This window comes from Oncorhynchus tshawytscha, linkage group LG22 (assembly GCF_018296145.1).
Source record: "Oncorhynchus tshawytscha isolate Ot180627B linkage group LG22, Otsh_v2.0, whole genome shotgun sequence".
NCBI classification, from domain to species: Eukaryota; Metazoa; Chordata; class Actinopteri; order Salmoniformes; family Salmonidae; genus Oncorhynchus; species Oncorhynchus tshawytscha.
The window spans coordinates 320,042-342,646 of record NC_056450.1 but is presented as its reverse complement, the minus strand read 5'-3'; the positions used below and the strand labels follow the sequence as shown (position 1 = coordinate 342,646).

The window sequence follows — 22,605 nt, the reverse complement described above, 5'->3', positions numbered from 1 at the left end:
AGTAATGATGGACTGTCGTTTCTCTCTGCTTATTTGAGCTGTTCTTGCCATCTGGATCTGGTCTTATGTAGCAACATTTGAAATTGTGTTTTTTTTACATGAGATAAAAGTAGAGACTCAGAGCTACAAAATGCACTGCATTTTTGAGGAACAATGAGAAAGTAATTCTGCTTTCAAAGTTGATAAACATGTAAACTCACTTTTGAGAAAATGGCCTTTAGTGAAGAGCTATTTTTTTTGTCTGCACCCATTCAGCATTGTTCACACCCTCTTAAGCTTTACCCCCACCCATCTCGTTTCGCTCTTGGGAGAGTTTAGAGTTCCACGCTTGACGCTCTCGCCGATGATTTGTTTCTCTCTGGATAACATGAAAACAGCCTAACCAGCTCTGCTGGCAACAATTTCATTATGCTTTTTGGCCGACGTTTACTGACACCGGCCATATTCAACAGGTGTTGTACACCATAGCTTAACACATGTAGCTAGCTAAGTAAACAACATGTAGGAGTTTGTGTTGTACACCTATCATGTGAAGTTCGCTAGCAAGCCAGCCATCTAATGTTAGCTAGTTAAACAACAATGAACACAGTGCCAAATAATTACTACCCTGCATAAATGTTTAACTTTTTTTACATTTTAATTTCACCTTTATTTAACCAGGTAGGCTAGTTGAGAACAAGTTCTCATTTGCAACTGTGACCTGGCCAAGAGAAAGCATAGCAATTCGACACAAACACAGTGTTACACATAGAATAAACAAAACATAGTCAATAATACAGTAGAACAAAAGAAAACAAAAAGTCTATATACAGTGAGTGCAAATGAGGTAAGATAAGGGAGTTAAGGCAATAAATAGGCCATGGTGGCGAAGTAATTACAATATAGCAATTAAACACTGGAATGGTAGATGTGCAGAAGATGAATGTGCAGGTAGAGATACTGGGGTGCAAAGGAGCAAGACAAATAAATAAATACAGTATGGGGATGAGGTAGCTAGATGGGCTGTTTACAGATGGGCTATGTACAGGTGTAGTGATCTGTGAGCTGCTCTGACAGCTGGTGCTTAACGCTAGTGAGGGAGATATGAGTCTCCAGCTTCAGAGATTTTTGCAGTTTGTTCCAGTCATTGGCAGCAGAGAACTGGAAGGAAAGACGACCAAAGGAGGAATTGGCTTTGGGGGTGACCAGTGAGATATACCTGCTGGAGCGCGTGCTACGAGTGGGTGCTGCTATGGTGACCAGTGAGCTGAGATAAGGCGGGGCTTTACCTAGCAGAGACTTGTAGATAACCTATAGCCAGTGGGTTTGGCGACGAGTATGAAGCGAGGGCCAACCAATGAGAGCGTACAGGTCGCAATGGTGGGTATATGGGGCTTTGGTGACAAAACGGATGGCATTGTGATAGACTGCATCCAGTTTGTTGAGTAGAGTGTTGGAGGCTATTTTATAGATGACATCACCGAAGTCGAGGATCGTAAGGATGGTCAGTTTTACGAGGGTATGTTTGGCAACTTGAGTGAAGGATGCTTTGTTGCGAAATAGGAAGCCGATTCTAGATTTAATTTTGGACTGGAGTTGCTTAATGTGAGTTTGGAAGGAGAGTTTACAGTCTAACCAGACACCTAGGTATTTGTAGTTGTCCACGCATCCAGAGTAGTGATGCTGGACGGGTTAGCAGGTGCGGGCAGGGATCGGTTGAATAGCATGCATTTAGTTTCCCCTGCGTTTAAGAGCAGTTGGAGGCCACGGAAGGAGAGTTGTATGGCATTGAAGCTTGTCTGGAGGTTAGTTAACACAGTGTCCAAAGAGGGGCCAGAAGTATACAGAATGGTGTCATCTGCGTAGAGGTGTACCAGAGAATCACCAGCAGCAAGAGCAACATCATTGATGTATACAAAGAAGAGTGTCGGCCCTAGGATTGAACCCTGTGGCACCCCCATAGACTGACAGAGGTCCGGACAACAGGCCCTCCGATTTGACACACTGAACTCTATCAGAGAAGTACTTGGTAAACCAGGCAAGGCAATCATTTGAGAAACCAAGGCTGTTGAGTCTGCCAATAAGAATGTGGTGATTGACAGAGTCGAAAGCCTTGGCCAGGTCGATGAATATGGCTGCACAGTAATGTCTCTTATCGATGGTGGTTATGATGTCGTTTAGGATCTTGAGCGTGGCTGAGGTGCATCCATGACCAGCTTTGAAACCAGATTGCATAGTGGAGAAGGTACGGTGGGATTCGAAATGGTCTGTAATCTGTTTGTTAACTTGGCTTTCGAAGACCTTAGAAAGACAGGGTAGGATAGATATAAGTCGGTAGCAGTTTGGGTCTAGAGTGTCACCCCCTTTAAAGAGGGGGATGACCGCGGCAGCTTTCCAATCTTTGGGAATCTCAGACGATACGAAAGAGGTTGAACAGGCTAGAAGTAGGGGTTGCAACAATTTCGGCAGATAATTTTAGAAAGAGAGGATCCAGATTGTCTAGCCCGGCTGATTTGTAGGGGTCCAGACTTTGCAGCTCTTTCAGAATATCAGCTATCTGGATTTGGGTAAGGAGAAATGGTGGGGGCTTTGGCGGGTTGCTGTGGAGGGTGCCGGGCAGTTGACCGGGGTAGGGGTAGCCAGGTGGAAAGCATGGCCAGCCGTAGAGAAATGCTTATTGAAATTCTCAATTATTGTGGATTTATCGGTGGTGACAGTGTTTCCTAGCCTCAGAGCAGTGGGCAGCTGGGAGGAGGTGCTCTTATTCTCCATGGACTTTACAGTGTCCCAGAACCTTTTTGAGTTAGTACTAAAGGATACAAATTTCTGTTTGAAAAATCTAGCCTTAGTTTTCCTAACTGCCTGTGTGTATTTGTTCCTAACTTCCCTGAAAAGTTGCATATCACGGGGGCTATTCGATTCTAATGCAGAATGGCACAGGATGTTTTTGTGCTGGTCAAGGGCAGACAGGTCTGGAGTGAACCAAGGACTATATATATACCTAGTTCTACATTTTTTGAATGGGGCATGCTTATTTAAGATGGTGAGGAAGGCACTTTTAAAGAATAGCTAGGCATCATCTACTGACGGGATGAGGTCAATGTCATTCCAGGATACCCCGGCCAGGTCAATTAGAAAGGCCTGCTCCCAGAAGTGTTTTAGGGAGAGTTTGACAGTGATGAGGGGTGGTCGTTTGGTCGCAGACCCATTACGGATGCAGGCAATGTGGCAGTGATCGCTGAGATCTTGATTAAAAACAGCAGAGGTGTATTTGGAGGGTGAGTTAGTTAGGATGACATCTATGAGGGTGCCCGTGTTTACGGATTTGGAGTTGTACCTGGTAGGTTCATTGATAATTTGTGTGAGATTGAGGGCATCAAGCTTTGATTGTAGGATGGCCGGGGTGTTAAGCATGTCCCAGTTTAGGTCACCTAGTAGCACGAGCTCAGAAGATAGATGGGGGGCAATCAATTCACATTTGGTATTGAGGGCACAGCTGGGGGCAGAGGGAGGTCTGTAGCAAGCGGCAACAGTGAGAGACTTGTTTCTGGAAAGGTGGATTGTTAGTAGAAGCTTGAATTGTTTGGTTACAGCCTTGGATAGTAATACAGAACTCTGCAGGCTATCTTTGCAGGAGATTGCAACACTGCCCCGAATCTGCTGGGAGTTAACCAGGTTCAATGTAAGCTAGCTAACATTAGCCTCTAACTAACAAAGCAAACAGCTCTAGGATACGAATAATAACGTCATACACGTAACGTTAGCTAACGAGCCAGCCAGCTAACGTTAGCTAGTTAAACAACAATTAACACAATGCCAAATCATGTTCTTACTACCCTGCGTGAATCTGCTGGGAGCTAACCAACCAGGTTCAACGTTAACTGGCTAACAATTAAGCTCTAACTAGCAAAGCAAGCGGTTCTGGGATACAAATAATACACGTAACGTTGGCTAGGGAGCCAGCCAGTAACATAGCTAGCTAGCGAACCATACACTTCAAGTTTGAAATGAAACCACTTTGTCAAAATTAGAAATGTGTAATATCTATCTTACCCATATACATCATGCATGATGGACGCCTCACCCTGTCAGGAATGCCATGCCACGGTTGCCCTTCGTTTGAAGATGTAATCCGGAGACAGGTGTTTTCTCCATCTCTTTAGCTATCATATTCTAATTCCACTGATTTCAAAAAACTCGATCCTCCAGAAAGTGGAGAGCAACACTTATGCAGCTCCATTACACAACACATTTTTAAAGCTGCGTTCGACAGGATTATCAACAGTGACCAACTCAAATAGACAGAAGTTCTCTATATGGCAGACCAATCTGAACTCCTCTCTCGGCATGTCCAGCCAACTGTTCCTAGGCCGTCATTGAAAATAAGAATTTGTTCTTAACTGACTTGCCTAGTTAAATAAAGGTAAAATAAAAAATAAACTCATTATCTCAGCCAATCATGGCTAGTGGAAAGGTTGCTTCTTTCTCTGTGGCTAAACCAACAAGGCTTGTAATTTAACCATTTTATTTGTATTTACAGATGGCATACATGTTTGTTATTATGAAAGTGCACATGTTCCACAAGGAATTTCTGCCAAAAAAATGCATTTTGATAAAATAAAAAAAATGGTAACGTTAAAATGTCTCTCCTGTGAAGTCGTGACTTGCGACATACGCCTAGTTTCCTGTAGCACACCTGTTAATTGAAATGCATTCCAGGTGACTTCCTCATGAAGCTGGTTGAGAGAATGCCAAATGTGTGCAAAGCTGTCATCAAGACAAAGGATTGCTCAAATCATAACATTTATTTTGATTTGTTTAACACTTTTTTGGTTACTACATGATTCCATATATGTTATTTCATAGTTTTGATGTCTTCACTATTATTATACATTGTAGAAAATAGTAAAAATAAAGGGAAACCCTGGAATGAGTAGGTGTCCAAACTTTTGATTGGTACTGTATATATTTTTGTTACTGCTCGACTAAAACAATCTCGGTCGACCAACAGCCTAACAATCAACCAGTCGACTAATTGTGGTCAGCCCTACCTCCCACTCACAAGGCAGGCAGTACGCTTGACCTAATCTTCACTACAGGCTGTTCACCTACTATTCTCACTGCAACCCCCCTCCAGGTCTCTGATCACTACTTTGTTTCCTTTTCTCTCCCCCAACCCTACCCACTCAGCCCCTACCCAGATGGTCATGTGCCGCCGTAATCTTTGCTTTCTCTCATCCAGTACTCTCTCCTATCCTATCCTCTCTCCCGTCTGCTAAATCCTTCTGTCTCCTGACTCCGGCTCTTCAACCGTACTCTCTTCACTTTCCGCATCCTTTGTTACTCACGGTCCACTTTCGTCCGCGACCTTCCCCTCCCACTCCGTGGCTGATCGACTGTGTGCTAACAGTAGGTCTGCGTGCAGCTGAGCTGAAATAGAGGGAAACGTCACATCTGGAGGGCCTATTATCCTTCCACTCCCACTCCGTGGCTGATCGACTGCGTGCTAACAGTAGGTCTGCGTGCAGCTGAGCTGAAATAGAGGAAAACGTCACATCTGGAGGGCCTATTATCCTTCCACTCCCACTCCGTGGCTGATCGACTGCGTGCTAACAGTAGGTCTGCGTGCAGCTGAGCTGAAATAGAGGAAAACGTCACATCTGGAGGGCCTATTATCCTTCCACTCCCACTCCGTGGCTGATCGACTGCGTGCTAACAGTAGGTCTGCGGGCAGCTGAGCTGAAATAGAGGAAAACGTCACATCTGGAGGGCCTATTATCCTTCCACTCCCACTCCGTGGCTGATCGACTGCGTGCTAACAGTAGGTCTGCGGGCAGCTGAGCTGAAATAGAGGAAAACGTCACTTCTGGAGGATTATCCTTCCACTCCCACTCCGTGGCTGATCGACTGCGTGCTAACAGTAGGTCTGCGGGCAGCTGAGCTGAAATAGAGGAAAACGTCACTTCTGGAGGATTATCCTTCCACTCCCACTCCGTGGCTGATCGACTGTGTGCTAACAGTAGGTCTGCGGGCAGCTGAGCTGAAATAGAGGAAAACGTCACTTCTGGAGGATTATCCTTCCACTCCCACTCCGTGGCTGATCGACTGCGTGCTAACAGTAGGTCTGCGGGCAGCTGAGCTGAAATAGAGGAAAACGTCACTTCTGGAGGATTATCCTTCCACTCCCACTCCGTGGCTGATCGACTGCGTGCTAACAGTAGGTCTGCGGGCAGCTGAGCTGAAATAGAGGAAAACGTCACTTCTGGAGGATTATCCTTCCACTCCCACTCCGTGGCTGATCGACTGTGTGCTAACAGTAGGTCTGCGGGCAGCTGAGCTGAAATAGAGGAAAACGTCACTTCTGGAGGATTATCCTTCCACTCCCACTCCGTGGCTGATCGACTGCGTGCTAACAGTAGGTCTGCGGGCAGCTGAGCTGAAATAGAGGAAAACGTCACTTCTGGAGGATTATCCTTCCACTCCCACTCCGTGGCTGATCGACTGTGTGCTAACAGTAGGTCTGCGGGCAGCTGAGCTGAAATAGAGGAAAACGTCACATCTGGAGGGCCTATTATCCTTCCACTCCCACTCCGTGGCTGATCGACTGCGTGCTAACAGTAGGTCTGCGGGCAGCTGAGCTGAAATAGAGGAAAACGTCACTTCTGGAGGATTATCCTCCACTCCCTACTGGCTGTCCCTCCGTGGCTGATCGACTGCGTGCTAACAGTAGGTCTGCGGGCAGCTGAGCTGAAATAGAGGAAAACGTCACTTCTGGAGGATTATCCTTCCACTCCCACTCCGTGGCTGATCGACTGTGTGCTAACAGTAGGTCTGCGGGCAGCTGAGCTGAAATAGAGGAAAACGTCACTTCTGGAGGATTATCCTTCCACTCCCACTCCGTGGCTGATCGACTGTGTGCTAACAGTAGGTCTGCGGGCAGCTGAGCTGAAATAGAGGAAAACGTCACATCTGGAGGATTATCCTTCCACTCCCACTCCGTGGCTGATCGACTGCGTGCTAACAGTAGGTCTGCGGGCAGCTGAGCTGAAATAGAGGAAAACGTCACATCTGGAGGGCCTATTATCCTTCCACTCCCACTCCGTGGCTGATCGACTGTGTGCTAACAGTAGGTCTGCGGGCAGCTGAGCTGAAATAGAGGAAAACGTCACTTCTGGAGGATTATCCTTCCACTCCCACTCCGTGGCTGATCGACTGCGTGCTAACAGTAGGTCTGCGGGCAGCTGAGCTGAAATAGAGGAAAACGTCACATCTGGAGGGCCTATTATCCTTCCACTCCCACTCCGTGGCTGATCGACTGCGTGCTAACAGTAGGTCTGCGTGCAGCTGAGCTGAAATAGAGGGAAACGTCACTTCTGGAGGGCCTATTATCCTTCCACTCCCACTCCGTGGCTGATCGACTGTGTGCTAACAGTAGGTCTGCGGGCAGCTGAGCTGAAATAGAGGAAAACGTCACTTCTGGAGGATTATCCTTCCACTCCCACTCCGTGGCTGATCGACTGCGTGCTAACAGTAGGTCTGCGGGCAGCTGAGCTGAAATAGAGGGAAACGTCACTTCTGGAGGATTATCCTTCCACTCCCACTCCGTGGCTGATCGACTGTGTGCTAACAGTAGGTCTGCGGGCAGCTGAGCTGAAATAGAGGAAAACGTCACTTCTGGAGGATTATCCTTCCACTCCCACTCCGTGGCTGATCGACTGCGTGCTAACAGTAGGTCTGCGGGCAGCTGAGCTGAAATAGAGGAAAACGTCACTTCTGGAGGATTATCCTTCCACTCCCACTCCGTGGCTGATCGACTGCGTGCTAACAGTAGGTCTGCGGGCAGCTGAGCTGAAATAGAGGAAAACGTCACTTCTGGAGGATTATCCTTCCACTCCCACTCCGTGGCTGATCGACTGCGTGCTAACAGTAGGTCTGCGGGCAGCTGAGCTGAAATAGAGGAAAACGTCACTTCTGGAGGATTATCCTTCCACTCCCACTCCGTGGCTGATCGACTGTGTGCTAACAGTAGGTCTGCGGGCAGCTGAGCTGAAATAGAGGAAAACGTCACTTCTGGAGGATTATCCTTCCACTCCCACTCCGTGGCTGATCGACTGTGTGCTAACAGTAGGTCTGCGGGCAGCTGAGCTGAAATAGAGGAAAACGTCACTTCTGGAGGATTATCCTTCCACTCCCACTCCACCTTCTCTTCATCTGTATCTGCTGCTAAAGGCACTTTCTACCACTCTAACCTCCATCCCTGGGAAACCATTCTCCACTTTCCCATACCTCATTAACCATCCACCACCTCCCTCTCTGCTGACGACTTTGTTAACCACTTTGGAAAAAAGGTTGACGACCTCATTCACTCTGCCTACTGAGCCCACTGATCCAACTCAAACAGAACTACCCTACACCTTGACCTCTTCCTCCCCTCTCTCTCCAGATGAAATCCTGTGACTAGTGATGTTCAGCCGCCCAACAACCTGCCCACTTGACCCCATCCTCCCTTCTCCAGACCATCTCTGGAGACCTCATTTCCCGCATCAACTCATCCCTGACCACTGGCTGCGTCCCCTCTGACTTCAAGATGGCCTGTCGCTCCCCTTGTCAAGAAACTAACACTCGACTCCTCTGACATTAAACCACAGACCCATGTCCCTTTCTTTTGTTTCCAAAACACTTTGGCGTAATGTCTCTGACCAACTCTCTCATTATCTCTCTAAGAACGATCTTCTTGACCCTAACCAGTCAGGCTTCAGGGCGGCTCACTCCACTGAGACCGCTCTCCTCTGTGTCACAGACGCTCTGCAAAGCTGACTCTCTCTCCTCTGTTCTCATCCTCCGACATCTTTCCGCTGCCTTCGACAACAATTAGATCCTCCTCTCTACCCTCTCACGCTCTGCACACTCCAGGATTGCACACTACCTGGAAGGTTGCTCCTAACAGGTGGTGTGGAGAGGATCTGTGTCTTCATCATGTGCTCTCACTACTGGTGTCCACTAGGGCTTGGTTCTAGGCCCTTTTCTCTTCACACCAAGTCACTCTGCTCTGTCATATCCTCACATGGTCTCTCCTATCATTACTATTTGGATGACACTCAACTATTCTTCTCCTTCCCCCCCTTCTGACACACAAGGTGGCAACATGCAACTCTTCGTGCCTGGCAGACATCTCGGCTTGGATATCGGCCCACCACCTTTGCGCAACCTCGACCAAACAGCTGCTCTGCCTCCCGGGGAAGGCATGTCTGCTCCAAGACCTCTTCATCACGGTTGACAACTCCACAGTGGTCCCCTCCCAGAGTGCAAAGAACCTTGTCGTGACCCTGGACAACACCCTATTGTTCTCTGCAAACATCAAAGCAGTGACTTGCTCCTGCAGGTTCATGCTCTACAACATCCCTAGAGTACGACTTTTCAATGCTAGCATGACTAGGTTTTCTCAATTTAACTCACCCAGTGCATCGTTTGGCCATGTTTTTCACTTTTGGGTCCGTTCCATCAGTTCTAATGTACCAACCCGTATGGTAAAGAATTATGAAAATGCGATAAGAATCTTGTATGGCAGAAGATGAGTACAAAAATTGATGAAGTAATCGAAGTATCTGGCAAGTTTTTCCTTATGTCAGTGGCGTATATGTGTTAACTTGTTTGCCATATATGACATGCATGATTTAATTTCCTACATAGATATGGTATGACATATGAGAAAAAATACATGAGTCATCTATAAATATTACAGAAAAGGTATACGTTCTGACAATATAACCTATACAAAATAAATGCTTACCTTTATAAGTTTCACATTCAAATATAAGGGCGCAGTGGTCTAAGGCAGTGCTAGATGTGCCGCTAGAGATCCTGGTTCCAGGCCGCAACCAGGAGACCCATGGGGCGGCACACAATTGGCCCAGCGATGTCCGGGTTAGGGGAGGGTTTGGCCAACAGGGACATCCTTGTCGCATCGCGCTCTAAGCGACTCCTGTGGCGGACTGGGCGCAATGCATGCCGACACCATACACTATCGCCAGGTGTACAGTGTTTCCTCCGACACATTGGTGCGGCTGGATTCCGGGTTAAGTGGGCATTGTGTCAAGACACAGTGCAGCTTGTCTGGGTTGTGTTTCAGGGGCCGCACGGCTCTCAACCTTTGCCTCTCCCGAGTCCGTACAGGAGTTGCAGCGATGGGACAAGACTGCTTTCCCTCTTCTTCACCTCCTGCTTTCCCTCTTCTTCACCTCCTGCTTTCCCCTTTCCTCTTACTCCTTCTGCTTTTCTCCTCCCTCTCCCTCCTTTTCCCCTTCCTCCTCCTGCTGCTGCTCCACCCTCTCCCGTGTTCTCCCTCCTTTTCCCCTTCCTCCTCCTGCTGCTCCGCCCTCTCCCGTGTTCTCCCTCCTTTTCCCCTCCTCCTCCTGCTGCTCTGCCCTCTCCCGTGTTCTCTCTCCTTTTCCCCTTCCTCCTCCTGCTGCTCCGCCCTCTCCCGTGTTCTCCCTCCTTTTCCCCTTCCTCCTCCTGCTGCTCCGCCCTCTCCCCTGTTCTCCCTCCTTTTCCCCTTCCTCCTCCTGCTGCTCCGCCCTCTCCCGTGTTCTCCCTCCTTTTCCCCTTCCTCCTCCTGCTGCTCCACCCTCTCCCGTTCTCCCTCCTTTTCCCCTTCCTCCTCCTGCTGCTCCGCCCTCTCCCCTGTTCTCCCTCCTTTTCCCCTTCCTCCTCCTGCTGCTCCGCCCTCTCCCGTTCTCCCTCCTTTTCCCCTTCCTCCTCCTGCTGCTCCGCCCTCTCCCCTGTTCTCCCTCTTTTTCCCCTTCATCCTCCTGCTGCTCCGCCCTCTCCCCTGTTCTCCCTCCTTTCCCCCTTCCTCCTCCTGCTGCCCCGCCCTCTCCCCTGTTCTCCCTCCTTTCCCCTTCCTCCTCCTGCTGCTCCGCCCTCTCCCGTTCTCCCTCCTTTTCCCCTTCCTCCTCCTGCTGCTCCGCCCTCTCCCCTGTTCTCCCTCCTTTCCCCCTTCCTCCTCCTGCTGCTCCGCCCTCTCCCTGTTCTCCCTCCTTTCCCCTTCCTCCTCCTGCTGCTCCGCCCTCTCCCCTGTTCTCCCTCCTTTTCCCCTTCCTCCTCCTGCTGCTCCGCCCTCTCCCCTGTTCTCCCTCCTTTTCCCCTTCCTCCTCCTGCTGCTCCGCCCTCTCCCGTTCTCCCTCCTTTTCCCCTTCCTCCTCCTGCTGCTCCGCCCTCTCCCCTGTTCTCCCTCCTTTCCCCCCCCTTCCTCCTGCTCCGCCCTCTCCCCTGTTCTCCCTCCTTTCCCCCTTCCTCCTCCTGCTGCTCCACCCTCTCCCCTGTTCTCCCTCTTTTCGCCTTCCTCCTCCTGCTGCTCCGCCCTCTCCCCTGTTCTCCCACTTTTTCCCCTTCCTCCTCCTGCTGCTCCGCCCTCTCCCCTGTTCTCCCTCCTTTCCCCCTTCCTCCTCCTGCTGCCCCGCCCTCTCCCCTGTTCTCCCTCCTTTCCCCCTTCCTCCTCCTGCTGCCCCGCCCTCTCCCCTGTTCTCCCTCCTTTCCCCCTTCCTCCTCCTGCTGCCCCGCCCTCTCCCCTGTTCTCCCTCCTTTTCCCCTTCCTCCTCCTGCTGCTCCGCCCTCTCCTGTTCTCCCTCCTTTTCCCCTTCCTCCTCCTGCTGCTCCGCCCTCTCCCCTGTTCTCCCTCCTTTTCCCCTTCCTCCTCCTGCTGCTCCGCCCTCTCCCCTGTTCTCCCTCCTTTTCCCCTTCCTCCTCCTGCTGCTCCGCCCTCTCCCCTGTTCTCCCTCCTTCAGCATTCCAGCTCCTGCTCGTCCTCACGGCGGACTTTGCTTCTTTTTTCAATAAGGGTGACATTTTGTGTGTCAATGTCAGACAGTGCAAGTGCTTTGAAATGTGTATGTCCCATGTATATGAGGCCTTGTAAGCTAAGCCTTCTATGTCTTGTATTTTTTTATACAAAACATTTCTGTTCTGTCTAAATGTTACCCACCCATACAAGTCAAATATTACAAGAATATTTTATGAAACTGCTGCCATATATATTAATCACAAGTTCCAGGTAGAACATATAGAATAATTGAACAGAATTCTTATCTTTTCCATATGGGAATCCCCGCCCACCTGGTGTGCTGGGGGAGTTAAATCTGGTGTGCTGGGTGAGCTACATCTGGTGAGCTACATCTGGTGTGCTGGGTGAGCTACATCTGGTGTGCTGGGTGAGCTACATCTGGTGTGCTGGGGGAGTTAAATCTGGTGTGCTGGGTGAGCTACATCTGGTGTGCTGGGTGAGCTAAATCGAGTCCACCTGCTGTATCTTTACCAACCCAGAGATTCAAGGGGAGGAAAATGATGTGTAGTGAGTAGACTCCGCCAAATCATGGGAAAACAAAAATATAATTACTTGACCCCCTGGAAAGAATTAACAAAAATACTGAGCAAACTAAAATGCTATTTGGCCCTTAACAGAGAATACACACTGGCAGAAACACTGTGACTGACCCAAAATTAAAGAAAGCTTTGACTATGCACAGCCTTGCTATTCAGAAAGTTCGCCGTAGGCAGACCTGGCTCTCGAGCGGACCAGCTATGTGCTCACTGCCCACAAAAGGAGGTGGAAACTGAGCTGCACTTCTTAACCTCCTGCCAAATGTATGACCATATTAGAGACACATATTTCCCTCAGATTACACAGATCCACAAAGAATTTGAAAACAAATCCAATTTTGATAAACTCCCATATCTATTGGGTGAAATACCACAGTGTGCCATCACAGGAGCAAGATGTGTGACCTGTTGCCACAAGAAAAGGGCAACCAGTGAAGAACACACACCATTGTAAATACATATTTACTTATTTTTCCTTTTTTCCTTTAACTATTTGCACAACGTTACAACACTGTATATAGACATAAAGACATTTGAAATGTCTTTATTCTTTTGGATCTGTGTGTAATATTTACTGTTCATTTTACATGCCAATAAAGCCCCTTGATGAATTGAATGAGTAGGTCTGAGGCTCTAGGAGAATCTTAATTGAATACTCCTCACGTCCTCTCTCATCGCCTCCTTCTCAAACCCATTGGAGGAGAAGGTCACAGGGGTGGGACCTCTGGCTTTCTCATCCAATGGGTTTTGAGAAGGAATCTTAAGAGCGCTGACACGAGAAATTCTCCCTCTGAGTGGATTTTATCAATTGGGTTTTTGTGTCACCTCTAATCTAAATGTCCATATTTTATCATGGCAAGAAAGGGCACCATGTTCAAAGGACCATTTAACAATCCATATTTCAATTTCTTACCAAGTTCAGGGCACATGTATATATACAATAGGCAAAGACCAATACTGTGGCTTATCAGTTCTATCAGTTCTATTAGCTCAAGAGTACTGCCTTGCAACATGAAGACTTCAAGGAATTTCCATGCATTCCCTAAACAGCAACCGTTCTTGTTACTCGTCCAGGTATGAATGGATGCCTTCCGACTGCGACAGCGCACGCCTTTTCTATGATGCAATTAGCATACAACCATGTAAATCTACAATGGCTGCTGTGCTGTTGTATAGGTAGCATTAAACTGGCTTTGTCTCACTTTCTATCAAATTACATCACATATTTTTACTCCCATTCTAGAGTTCCCAGGGGAACCATAAGAAACCATAAGAAATGCAATGTGTAGAGAGCTAAGCTTACACGGATACTGTTGGCTAGGGCCAGTGAAACGCTGTGGGGTGAGAGGGATGCGAGGGATAATGGATCTGTAGCCAGGTGAAAATGAGAAATCCAAGATGGCTCCCATCCTCTAATTAGGACCTGAAAGAGACGGGTTTCAGGCAGTGTGTGTGCACTGTCCACAACCTGTCTGCAATGAGCTGGGTTTCAGTCACTTAAAACTGGCTCTCCAAATCTCATTTGATTTGTCACATGCGCCGAATACAACAGGTGTAGACCTTACTGTGTAATACTTACTTACGAGCCCTTAACTAACAATGCAGTTCAAGAAATGGAGTTAAGAAAAGATTTACAAAATAAGCTGAAGTCAAAAATAAAAAGCAACACAATAATGAAGCTATATTCAGGGGGTTCAGGTTAGTTGAAAGTAGGGGTAAAGTGACTGCATAGATCATAAACAGCATGTAGCAGCAGTGTAAAAACAAAGGGGGGGGTGTCAATGTAAATAGTCTGGGTGGCCATTTGTTTAATTGTTCAGCAGTCTTATTGCTTGGGGGGTAGAATCTGTTAAGGAGCCTTTTGTACCTAGACTTGGCTCTCCGGTATCGCTTGCCGTGCGGTAGCCGAGAGAACAGTCTATGACTTGGGTGATTGGAGTCTTTGACAATTATTTGGCCTTCCTCTGACCCCGCCTGGTATATAGGTCCTGGATGGCAGGAAGCTTGGCCCCAGTGATGTACTGGGCCATACGCATTACCCTCTGTAGCGCCTTACGGTCGAATGCCGAGTAGTTGCCATACCAGGCGGTGATGCAACCGGTCAGGATGCTCTCAAATGTGCAGCTGTAGAACTTTTTGAGGATCTGGGGACCCATGCCAAATCTTTTCAATCTCCCAATGGGGAAAAGGTTTTGTCGTGCCCTCTTCACGACTGTCTTGGTGTGCTTGGACCATGATAGTTTGTTGGTGATGTGGATGCCAAAGATCTTGAAACTCTCGACCCGCTCCACTACAGGCCCGCCTTTTCCCGTAGTCCTCGATCAGCTCCTTTGTCTTGTTTACATTAAGGGAGAGGTTGTTGTCCTGGCACCACACAGTCAGGTCTCTGACCTCTCCCCTATAGGCGGTCTTATCATTGTTGGTGATCAGGCCTACCACTGTTGTGTCATCAGCAAACTTAATGATGGTGTTGGAGTTGTGCTTGGCCACGCAGTCGAAGGGTGAACAGGGAGTACAGGAGGAGACTCACCCCTGAAGGAACCCTGTGTTGAGGATCAGCATGGCAGATGTGTTGTTACCTATCCTCACGACCTGGGGGCGGCCCGTCAGGAAGTCCAGGATCCAGTTGCAGAGGTGTTTAGTCCCAGGATCCCTAGCTTAGTGTGGGTACTATGGTGTTGATTGCGGAGCTGTAGTCAATGAACAGCATTCTCACATAGGTGTTATTTTTGTCCAGGTAGGAAAGGGCTGTGTGGAGTGCGATTACATCATCTGTGGATCTGTTGGGGTGGTATTCAAATTGGAGTGGGTCTGGTGTTGATGTGAGCCATGACCAGCCTTTCGAAGCACTTCATGGCTACCGAGGGTGGTAGTCATTTAGGCAGGTTACCTTCACTTTCTTGGGCCCAGAGTCAGCTGATAAGGTCTAGACCTGGGTTCAAATTTTATTAGAAATTGCTTTAGCTTGGCTGGAATGCCAGATGGGTGAGGTTTGCAGTTTTGTGACTACTCTATTTGATACCTTGCGCCACGCAAGCTCAACAAAGCAACAGATAATGTATTTGAAATGTTTTTTAAATGGTATTCGATGCCAGCTCTTCACAGTGGATGTTTCAGCCATACTATGTAAGCATTATAAAGGGTCCATAATCAGGTGCTTCACCTTTGTGAGCTACATCATTGGAGAAACAATAAAGGATGGGAAAAGTGTCAGTTCCTTGGAGACTAATGGGAAGACTGTAGTAGTGGAGTTGGGCAGGGACAGTGTTTAAAGTGTGGGCCCCATTGTGACGGGCTCTTGTGCGTTTGGTCCTCTGCAGGTGGATGAGGAGGTGGCACGCCTGGCGTCCATGCCAGGATGGCGAAGGGACATCATCAAGAAAAAGCTTGATGAAGAGAAGTGAGTGAGAGGCGGTGCTACCCATCCCATTACTCCAATCAGGAGCTTACACTGTTACACCATTATCTCTTTAATGGTCTCTGATTTGTCCTCCCTTCTGTCAATTTCTCCGGTTGTTTGTCTGTTTGCCTTGGTTAATGTTTTTTTTTTATCTTCTCTTTTCCCCCCTCAAGTTGTGTTGGGTGGGTTGATTAAAAAAAGTCATGTAGATCCTGAAATATTTAGAGCATATAGCTAGCTAGCTACCTATAACCACTATACACATCATTTCCTGGAGTCGTTAAGGAACGTTTTGAATGTATTAATACTGTATTTCCTTACATTCCTTTTTGTGCCTAACTTCTCCGGGTCGGACAGGGGGCAAAAAAGGTAAGAAAACATTCTATAAAATGTTCATTTATAATATGCCACAAACTATTATCATGATCTTGGTTTCCATCCAATTTGCAACAGATTTTAAATGCAAATATTCTAAAATCCACATAAAAACAATATGTGCATTTTCCCACAACCTACAAAAGGTTGTGTGTATTGCGGAAAAAAACAACTTTGGCAGTTAAATTCCAACGTACCGAATAACAATGTGTTACATAGAGAATGTGCACTGTATTTTTGGATCAAATTTAAAATACATTTAATCTTGATGTTCTGATGCCGTTTGGGCAATTTATAGTATTGCTTTTTTGTGGAGTAATGCAGCTGTTTTTCTGTGTGACTTTTGTTTTATTTGTGTTTCCCAGACTGTGTTTTTGTGTGTGTATATATTGTACAAGTTCTCCCACTTAAAAAGATGAGAGGCCTGTAATTTTCATCATAGGTACACTTATACTATGACAGACAAAAGGAGAAACAAAAATCCAGAAAATCACATTGTAGGATTTTCAATGAATTTATTTGCACATTATGGTGTAAAAAGTTTGGACACACACTCATTCAAGGGTTTGTCTTTATTTTTACTATTTTCTACATCAAAACTATGAAACATATAGAATCATGAAGTGACCAAAAAAAGTGTGAAACAAATCTAAATGTATTTTAGATACTTTAAAGTACCCACCCTTTGCCTTGATAACAGCTTTGCTCACTCTTGGCATTCTCTCAACCAGCTTCATGAGGTAGTCACCTGGAATGCATTTCAATTAACAGGTGTGCCTTGTTAAGTTAATTTGTGGAATTTATTTCCTTAATGCGTTTGAACCCATCAGTTGTGTTGTGACAAGGTTGGGGGGGGGGCATACAGAATGTGGCCCTATTTGGTAAAAGATCAAGTCCATATTATGGTAAGAACAGGTCAAATAAGAGAAATGACAGTCCATCATTACTTTAAGACATGAAGGTCAGTGAATATGGAACATTTCAAGAACTTAGAAAGTTTCTTCAATTGCAGTCACTTAAACCATCAAGTGCTATGATGAACCTGGCTTTCATGAGGACCGCCACAGGAAAGGAATACCCAGAATTACCTCTGCTGCAGAGGATAAGGTCACAGAGTTCAAGTAACAGACATCTCATTTCCACCGTGAAGCATGGAGGAGGTTGTGTGTTGGTGTGGGGATGCTTTGCTGGTGACACTGTCAGTGATTTATTTCGAAATCAAGCTACACTTAACCAGCATGGCTACCACAGCATTCTACAAAGATACGTCATCACATTTGGGGTTAGTGGGACTATCATTTGTTTTCAACAGGACACTGACCCAACACACCTCCAGGCTGTGTAAGGGCTATTTTACCAAGAAGGAGAGCGACAGAGTGCTGCATCAGATAACCTGGCCTCTACAATCACCCAACCTCAACCCAATTGAGATGGTTTGGGATGAGTTGGACCACAGAGTGAAGGAAAAGCAGCCAACACATGCTCAGCATATGTGGGAACTTCTTCAAGACTGTTGGAAAAGCATTCTAGCTGAAGCTGGTTGAGAGAATGCCAAGAGTGTGCCAAGCTGTCATAAATAATTTGATTTGTTAAACACTTTTTGGGTTACTACATGATTCTGTGTGTTATTTCATAATTTTGACATCTTCACTGTTATTCTACAATGTAAAAAAAGCAAAAAATAACATCCCTGGAATGAGTTGGTGTCCAAATTTTTTTTTTTTGTGTGTGTGTGTGTGTGTGTGTGTGTGTGTGTGTGTGCATTCAGAAAGTATTCCGACCCCTTGACTTTTTTTTACATTACACAGCCTTATTCTAAAATGTATTCAATTGTTTGATTCTCTCATCAATCTCTGCACAATACCACATAATGACAGACATTTTAAAAACTTTCAGACTAATTTTTACTGAAATATCACATTTAAATAATTATTCAGACCCTTTACTCAGTACTTTGTTGAAGCACGTTTGGCAGCGATTACAGCCTCAAATCTTCTTGGGTGTGACGCTACAAGCTTGGCACACCTGTATTTGGGGAGTTTTTCTCATTCTTCTCTGCAGATCCTCTCAAGCTCCGTCAGGTTGGATGGGGAGTGTCGCTGCACAGCTATTTTCAGGTCTCTCCAGAGATGTTAGATTGGGTTCAAGTCCGGGCTCTGGCTGGTCCACTCAAGCACATTCAGAGACTTGTCCAGAAGACACTCCTGCATTGTCTTGACTATGTGCTTAGGGTCATTGTCCTGTTGGAAGATCAATCTTCACCCCAGTCTGAAGTCCTATGCGCTTTGGAGCTGGTTTTCATCAAGGATCTCTCTGTACTTTGCTCAGTTCATATTTCCCTTGATTCTGACTAGTCTCCCAGTCCCAGCCACTGAAAAACACCCCCACAGCATGATGCTGCCACCACCATACTTCACCGTAGGGGTGGTGTCAGGTTTCCTCCAGATGTGACACTTTGCATTCAGGCCAAAGAGTTCAATCTTGGTTTCATCAGACCAAACTTAAAGCGGGCCGTCGTGCCTTTTACTGAGTGGCTTCCGTCTGTTCACTCTACTATAAAGGCCTGATTTGGTGGATTGCTGCAGAGATGGTTGTCCTTCTGGAAGGTTCTCTCATCTCCACAGAAGAACTCTGGAGCTCTGTCAGAGTGACCCTCAGGTTCTTGGTCACCTCCCTGACCAAGTCCATTCTCCCCCGATTGCTCAGTTTGGCCGAGCGGCCAACTCTAGGAAGAGTCTTAGTGGTTTCCAAACTTCTTCCATTTAAGAATGATGGAGGCCACTGTGTTCTTGGGGACCTTCAATACTGCAAAAATGTTTTGGTACCCTTCCACAGATCTGTGACTCGACACAATCCTGTTTCGGAACTCTACGGACAATTCCTTCAAACTTGTGGCTTGGTTTTTCCTCTGACATGCACTGTTAACTGTGGGACCTTTTTTATATAGACAGGTGTGTGATCATGTACAATCAAATACAACCAAATCATGTACAATCAATTGAATTTACCACAGGTGAATGCCAATCAAGTTGTAGAAACATCTCAAGGATGATCAATGGAAACAGGATGCACCTGAGATAAATTTCAAGTCTCAGAGCAAAGGGTCTGAATACTTATGTTTATATAATAATTTTTATTTTATTTTAAATAAATTAGCAAAAATGTCGATACCTCTTTTTGCTTTGTCATTATGCGGTATAGTGTGTAGATTGCTGAATTTTAACGAGGCTGTAAGGCTTATTAAATAAGGCTGTAACGGGGGTAAAGTGTGAAAAGTGAAGATCTGAATACTTTCCAAAGGCACTGTGTATGTGTGTGTGTTGTATTATACAGAGCGCATTTGGAAAGGAGACCTAGGTTTCACTATGTCTTCCCTGGCAAAATAAAGGTTCAATAATAAAATACAAATGATTGAATCCGTAGCCCAATAAACAGCATGCTTTCCCGAGTCTTAGTGGGAGCACCACACAACATATCATTGCGTGACTCCATGTTTACTTCGATATGATGGTTATTATATCAATATTTGCGCATTTACGCCACCCTTTCTCGCATAATAGATTTTACCGAGACAAAAAGATCCCACATTGTCTAGCGTGTTTTGCTTTGTCAACATTTAGAAAGTTTACCAAAAAATGAGCTGTTTTCCATTATCCCTGTTGTGACATTCTTTATCCGACACGTACTTTACTCACATAAAAAGGTTGCATGGGAATCCTGGTTAGTAGTGATGCCATATAGCATGCAGGTTTTTGGTTTCACATGGACTGAAAAGATCAAGGTTTCCAACTACTGGTCAGTAATATTAGAATAACACCCATCATTTCATACATCCCCCTACAGAGTTATAATGAAGCAGTCAAACTCTCATATAATAAATATTCGTAAGACATTATATAAAATGGATCAACTAAAGGCAAGCATGGCATTATATTGACGTATCAGCCCTCAAATGTTGCAGCAATCAGCGTTAGGTGACTAACTCATTGATCCTGCACATTGTAATACGACACGTTTAAAAGTTAGTTAAATCCTCCATAAGGCAGAAGTCTCTTTACCTGGTATGTATTTAGAAATTACACCGTAATGTTTGTTTACCAGGTGGTAACCAGTTATAGGAGGTACCAAAAGTATTCATTGTTACCAGACCAGGGTCAAATACTTGAGCTTTGGTTTGCCCGGTACAATGGAACCAATAGAATTGTCCCAAAAGTTTAAACTCCCAGCTAATTTAAGGCCATCTCAAATATTTACATTTGACTGTGGTGACCTAGCCTAAAATCCAGAATCTGTTTTGTGCTTACATACCACTCATTGTACTCCGTGTCATGACAGACAATGAGAGGTGAGCTAAACAGACTGGGTCCCAGGGTAATAGTGACCTAATAACATATCAAAGACAGCACAGTAGAGTTCGGGTTGGCCCAGAATCAGGCAATTGTTTCTTAATACAAGCTGAAACAGTCACACATTGAATCACACTGACACCTTGTATTCACCTTCCCTCTTATTGGTGCACTCAGAAAAGAAGAGGAGCTTGCAAACAAGGCAAAGGAGAGCGGGGAGAAGAAAGAGCAGGAGCGACTACGGACCATGGGTTACAACGAGAGCAAGTTGGCGCCATGGCAACGGCAGATCATCCTGAAGAAAGGAGACATAGCGAAACAGTAGATAGCGCATCCCCATCCAACCCTCTTCCCCTTCAATGTCAACCAACCAACCCCCAACCACTACCAAAATCCCCTCCCATACCCAAACCTCATCGCACCCCACCCCAACCAGGTTTCCACTAGATAACACAGCCACAAAGTCAGATTACAGAGCCACAAAGGCAAAATTAGCTACAAAAATGTACATTTTGGCATTCATTTAAGGTTATTCGGGTTAGGTTGAAAATAAACGTGAAATTATAGAAATAGGCAGAGTTTAGCCGTAATTATGACTTTGTGGCTGTGTTAACTAGTGACGACCCACCAAACAGGACCATGCCACCTCCCAACATGCTTTGCAGCTCTGCCATCCTGAAATGGTGTGGCCGCACCAAGGTCCCGTGGACAAAAACTGTACGTGTCGCAACGTTAGCGGTGTCTGATTCAAAGGACAACATGAGCACATTGAATAGATGCTCCTACCCCTTTTTTCCTGTCAAAACATTTGACTAAATTACTGTACGTATCGCAACTGTATGAGACCCTTAGACTTGAATCATATACACTAGCTTTACTTTACATTATTTAACATGACTTTGTAGGAATTTCCCACACAATTCCACACACTTGAACAACCTTTGTCAATGTTGGTCTGTCTTGTTGGCCATTGTGGGAAAAGTTGTCATTGCTATAGGTTGAGCAGTTTGTCATAAATAGAAAAACTGTCCACGATCTGTTTTCTCTGCATTTGATTCACCCACACTTACATTGATAATTGAGCTCTAAAACTAGACTGTTGTATTCTACTGTAGGTTTGCTTTTAGGATGGAAAATGTCATGGTTAACATAATAAGCAATGGCATTTTGATACTGTATATATCATCTCCATGTATTGCACAAAGACCTATATTCTACTTAACGATGCTATTTTTCATTGACCCCATCTGAACTTCCAGAGATATTGTTGAAACAGGAAATAGATAAAGTCCCTCCTGTATCTGTTATTTTGTACATTAATATCATATGGGTAACTGCAACCATAAGTCATTTAAAATGGGTTTATTAATATTGTTAGTTGTGGATAACGTAATTTAAGTAAAAAAATAACACTGAACAAAAATATAAAAGCAACATGTAATGATTTCAATGATGTTACTGAGTTACAGTTCATATCAGGAAATCAGTCAATTGAAATGAATTCATTAGGCCCTAATCTTTGGATTTCACATACAGACTGGTCACAGATACCTTTTTTAAAAAGTAGTGAATCAGAAAAGCTGTCCGTATCTGGTGTGACCACCATTTGCATTGTGACACATCTCCTTTACGCTGTTGATTGTGGCCTGTGGAATGTCCCACTCCTCTTCAATGGCTGTGCGAAGTTACTGGATATTGGCGGAAACAAACCGCTGTACACGCCAATCCAGAGCATCCCCAAACATGCTCATTGAGGTGACATGTCTGAGTATGTAGGCCATGGAACTGGGACATTTTCAACTTCCAGGAATTGTGTATAGATCCTTGTGACATGTGGCCGTGCATTATCATGCTGAAACATGAGGTGATGGAGGAGGATAAATGGCACGACAATGGGCCTCAGGATCTCGTCACGGTATCTAAAATGCAATTGTGTTCGTTGTCCATAGCTTATGCCTGCCTATACCATGACCCCACCGCCACCATGGGGCACACTGTTCACAACGTTGACATCAGCAAACCGCTCACCCACACGAAGCCATGCATGCTGTCTGCCATCTGCCCGGTACAGTTGAAACCGGGATTCATCCAGGCCATCGAAGGTGAGCATTTGCCCACTGAAGTCAGTTA

General features: G+C 45.9%; 1 protein-coding gene across 1 annotated transcript in view; it reads left to right on the top strand.

Annotated features, from left to right (window-relative positions):
* The window catches only part of LOC112221569 (espin), a 137,302-nt gene extending 114,996 nt beyond the window's left edge, over nt 1-22,306 (top strand). The window contains 3 exon segments of the mRNA XM_042304359.1: nt 15,675-15,754; nt 16,112-16,123; nt 20,653-22,306. Of these exon segments, the coding sequence (XP_042160293.1) occupies nt 15,675-15,754; nt 16,112-16,123; nt 20,653-20,800 (240 nt within the window). The 3' untranslated portion in view covers nt 20,801-22,306.
* The last annotated feature ends 299 nt before the right edge of the window (nt 22,307-22,605 follow it).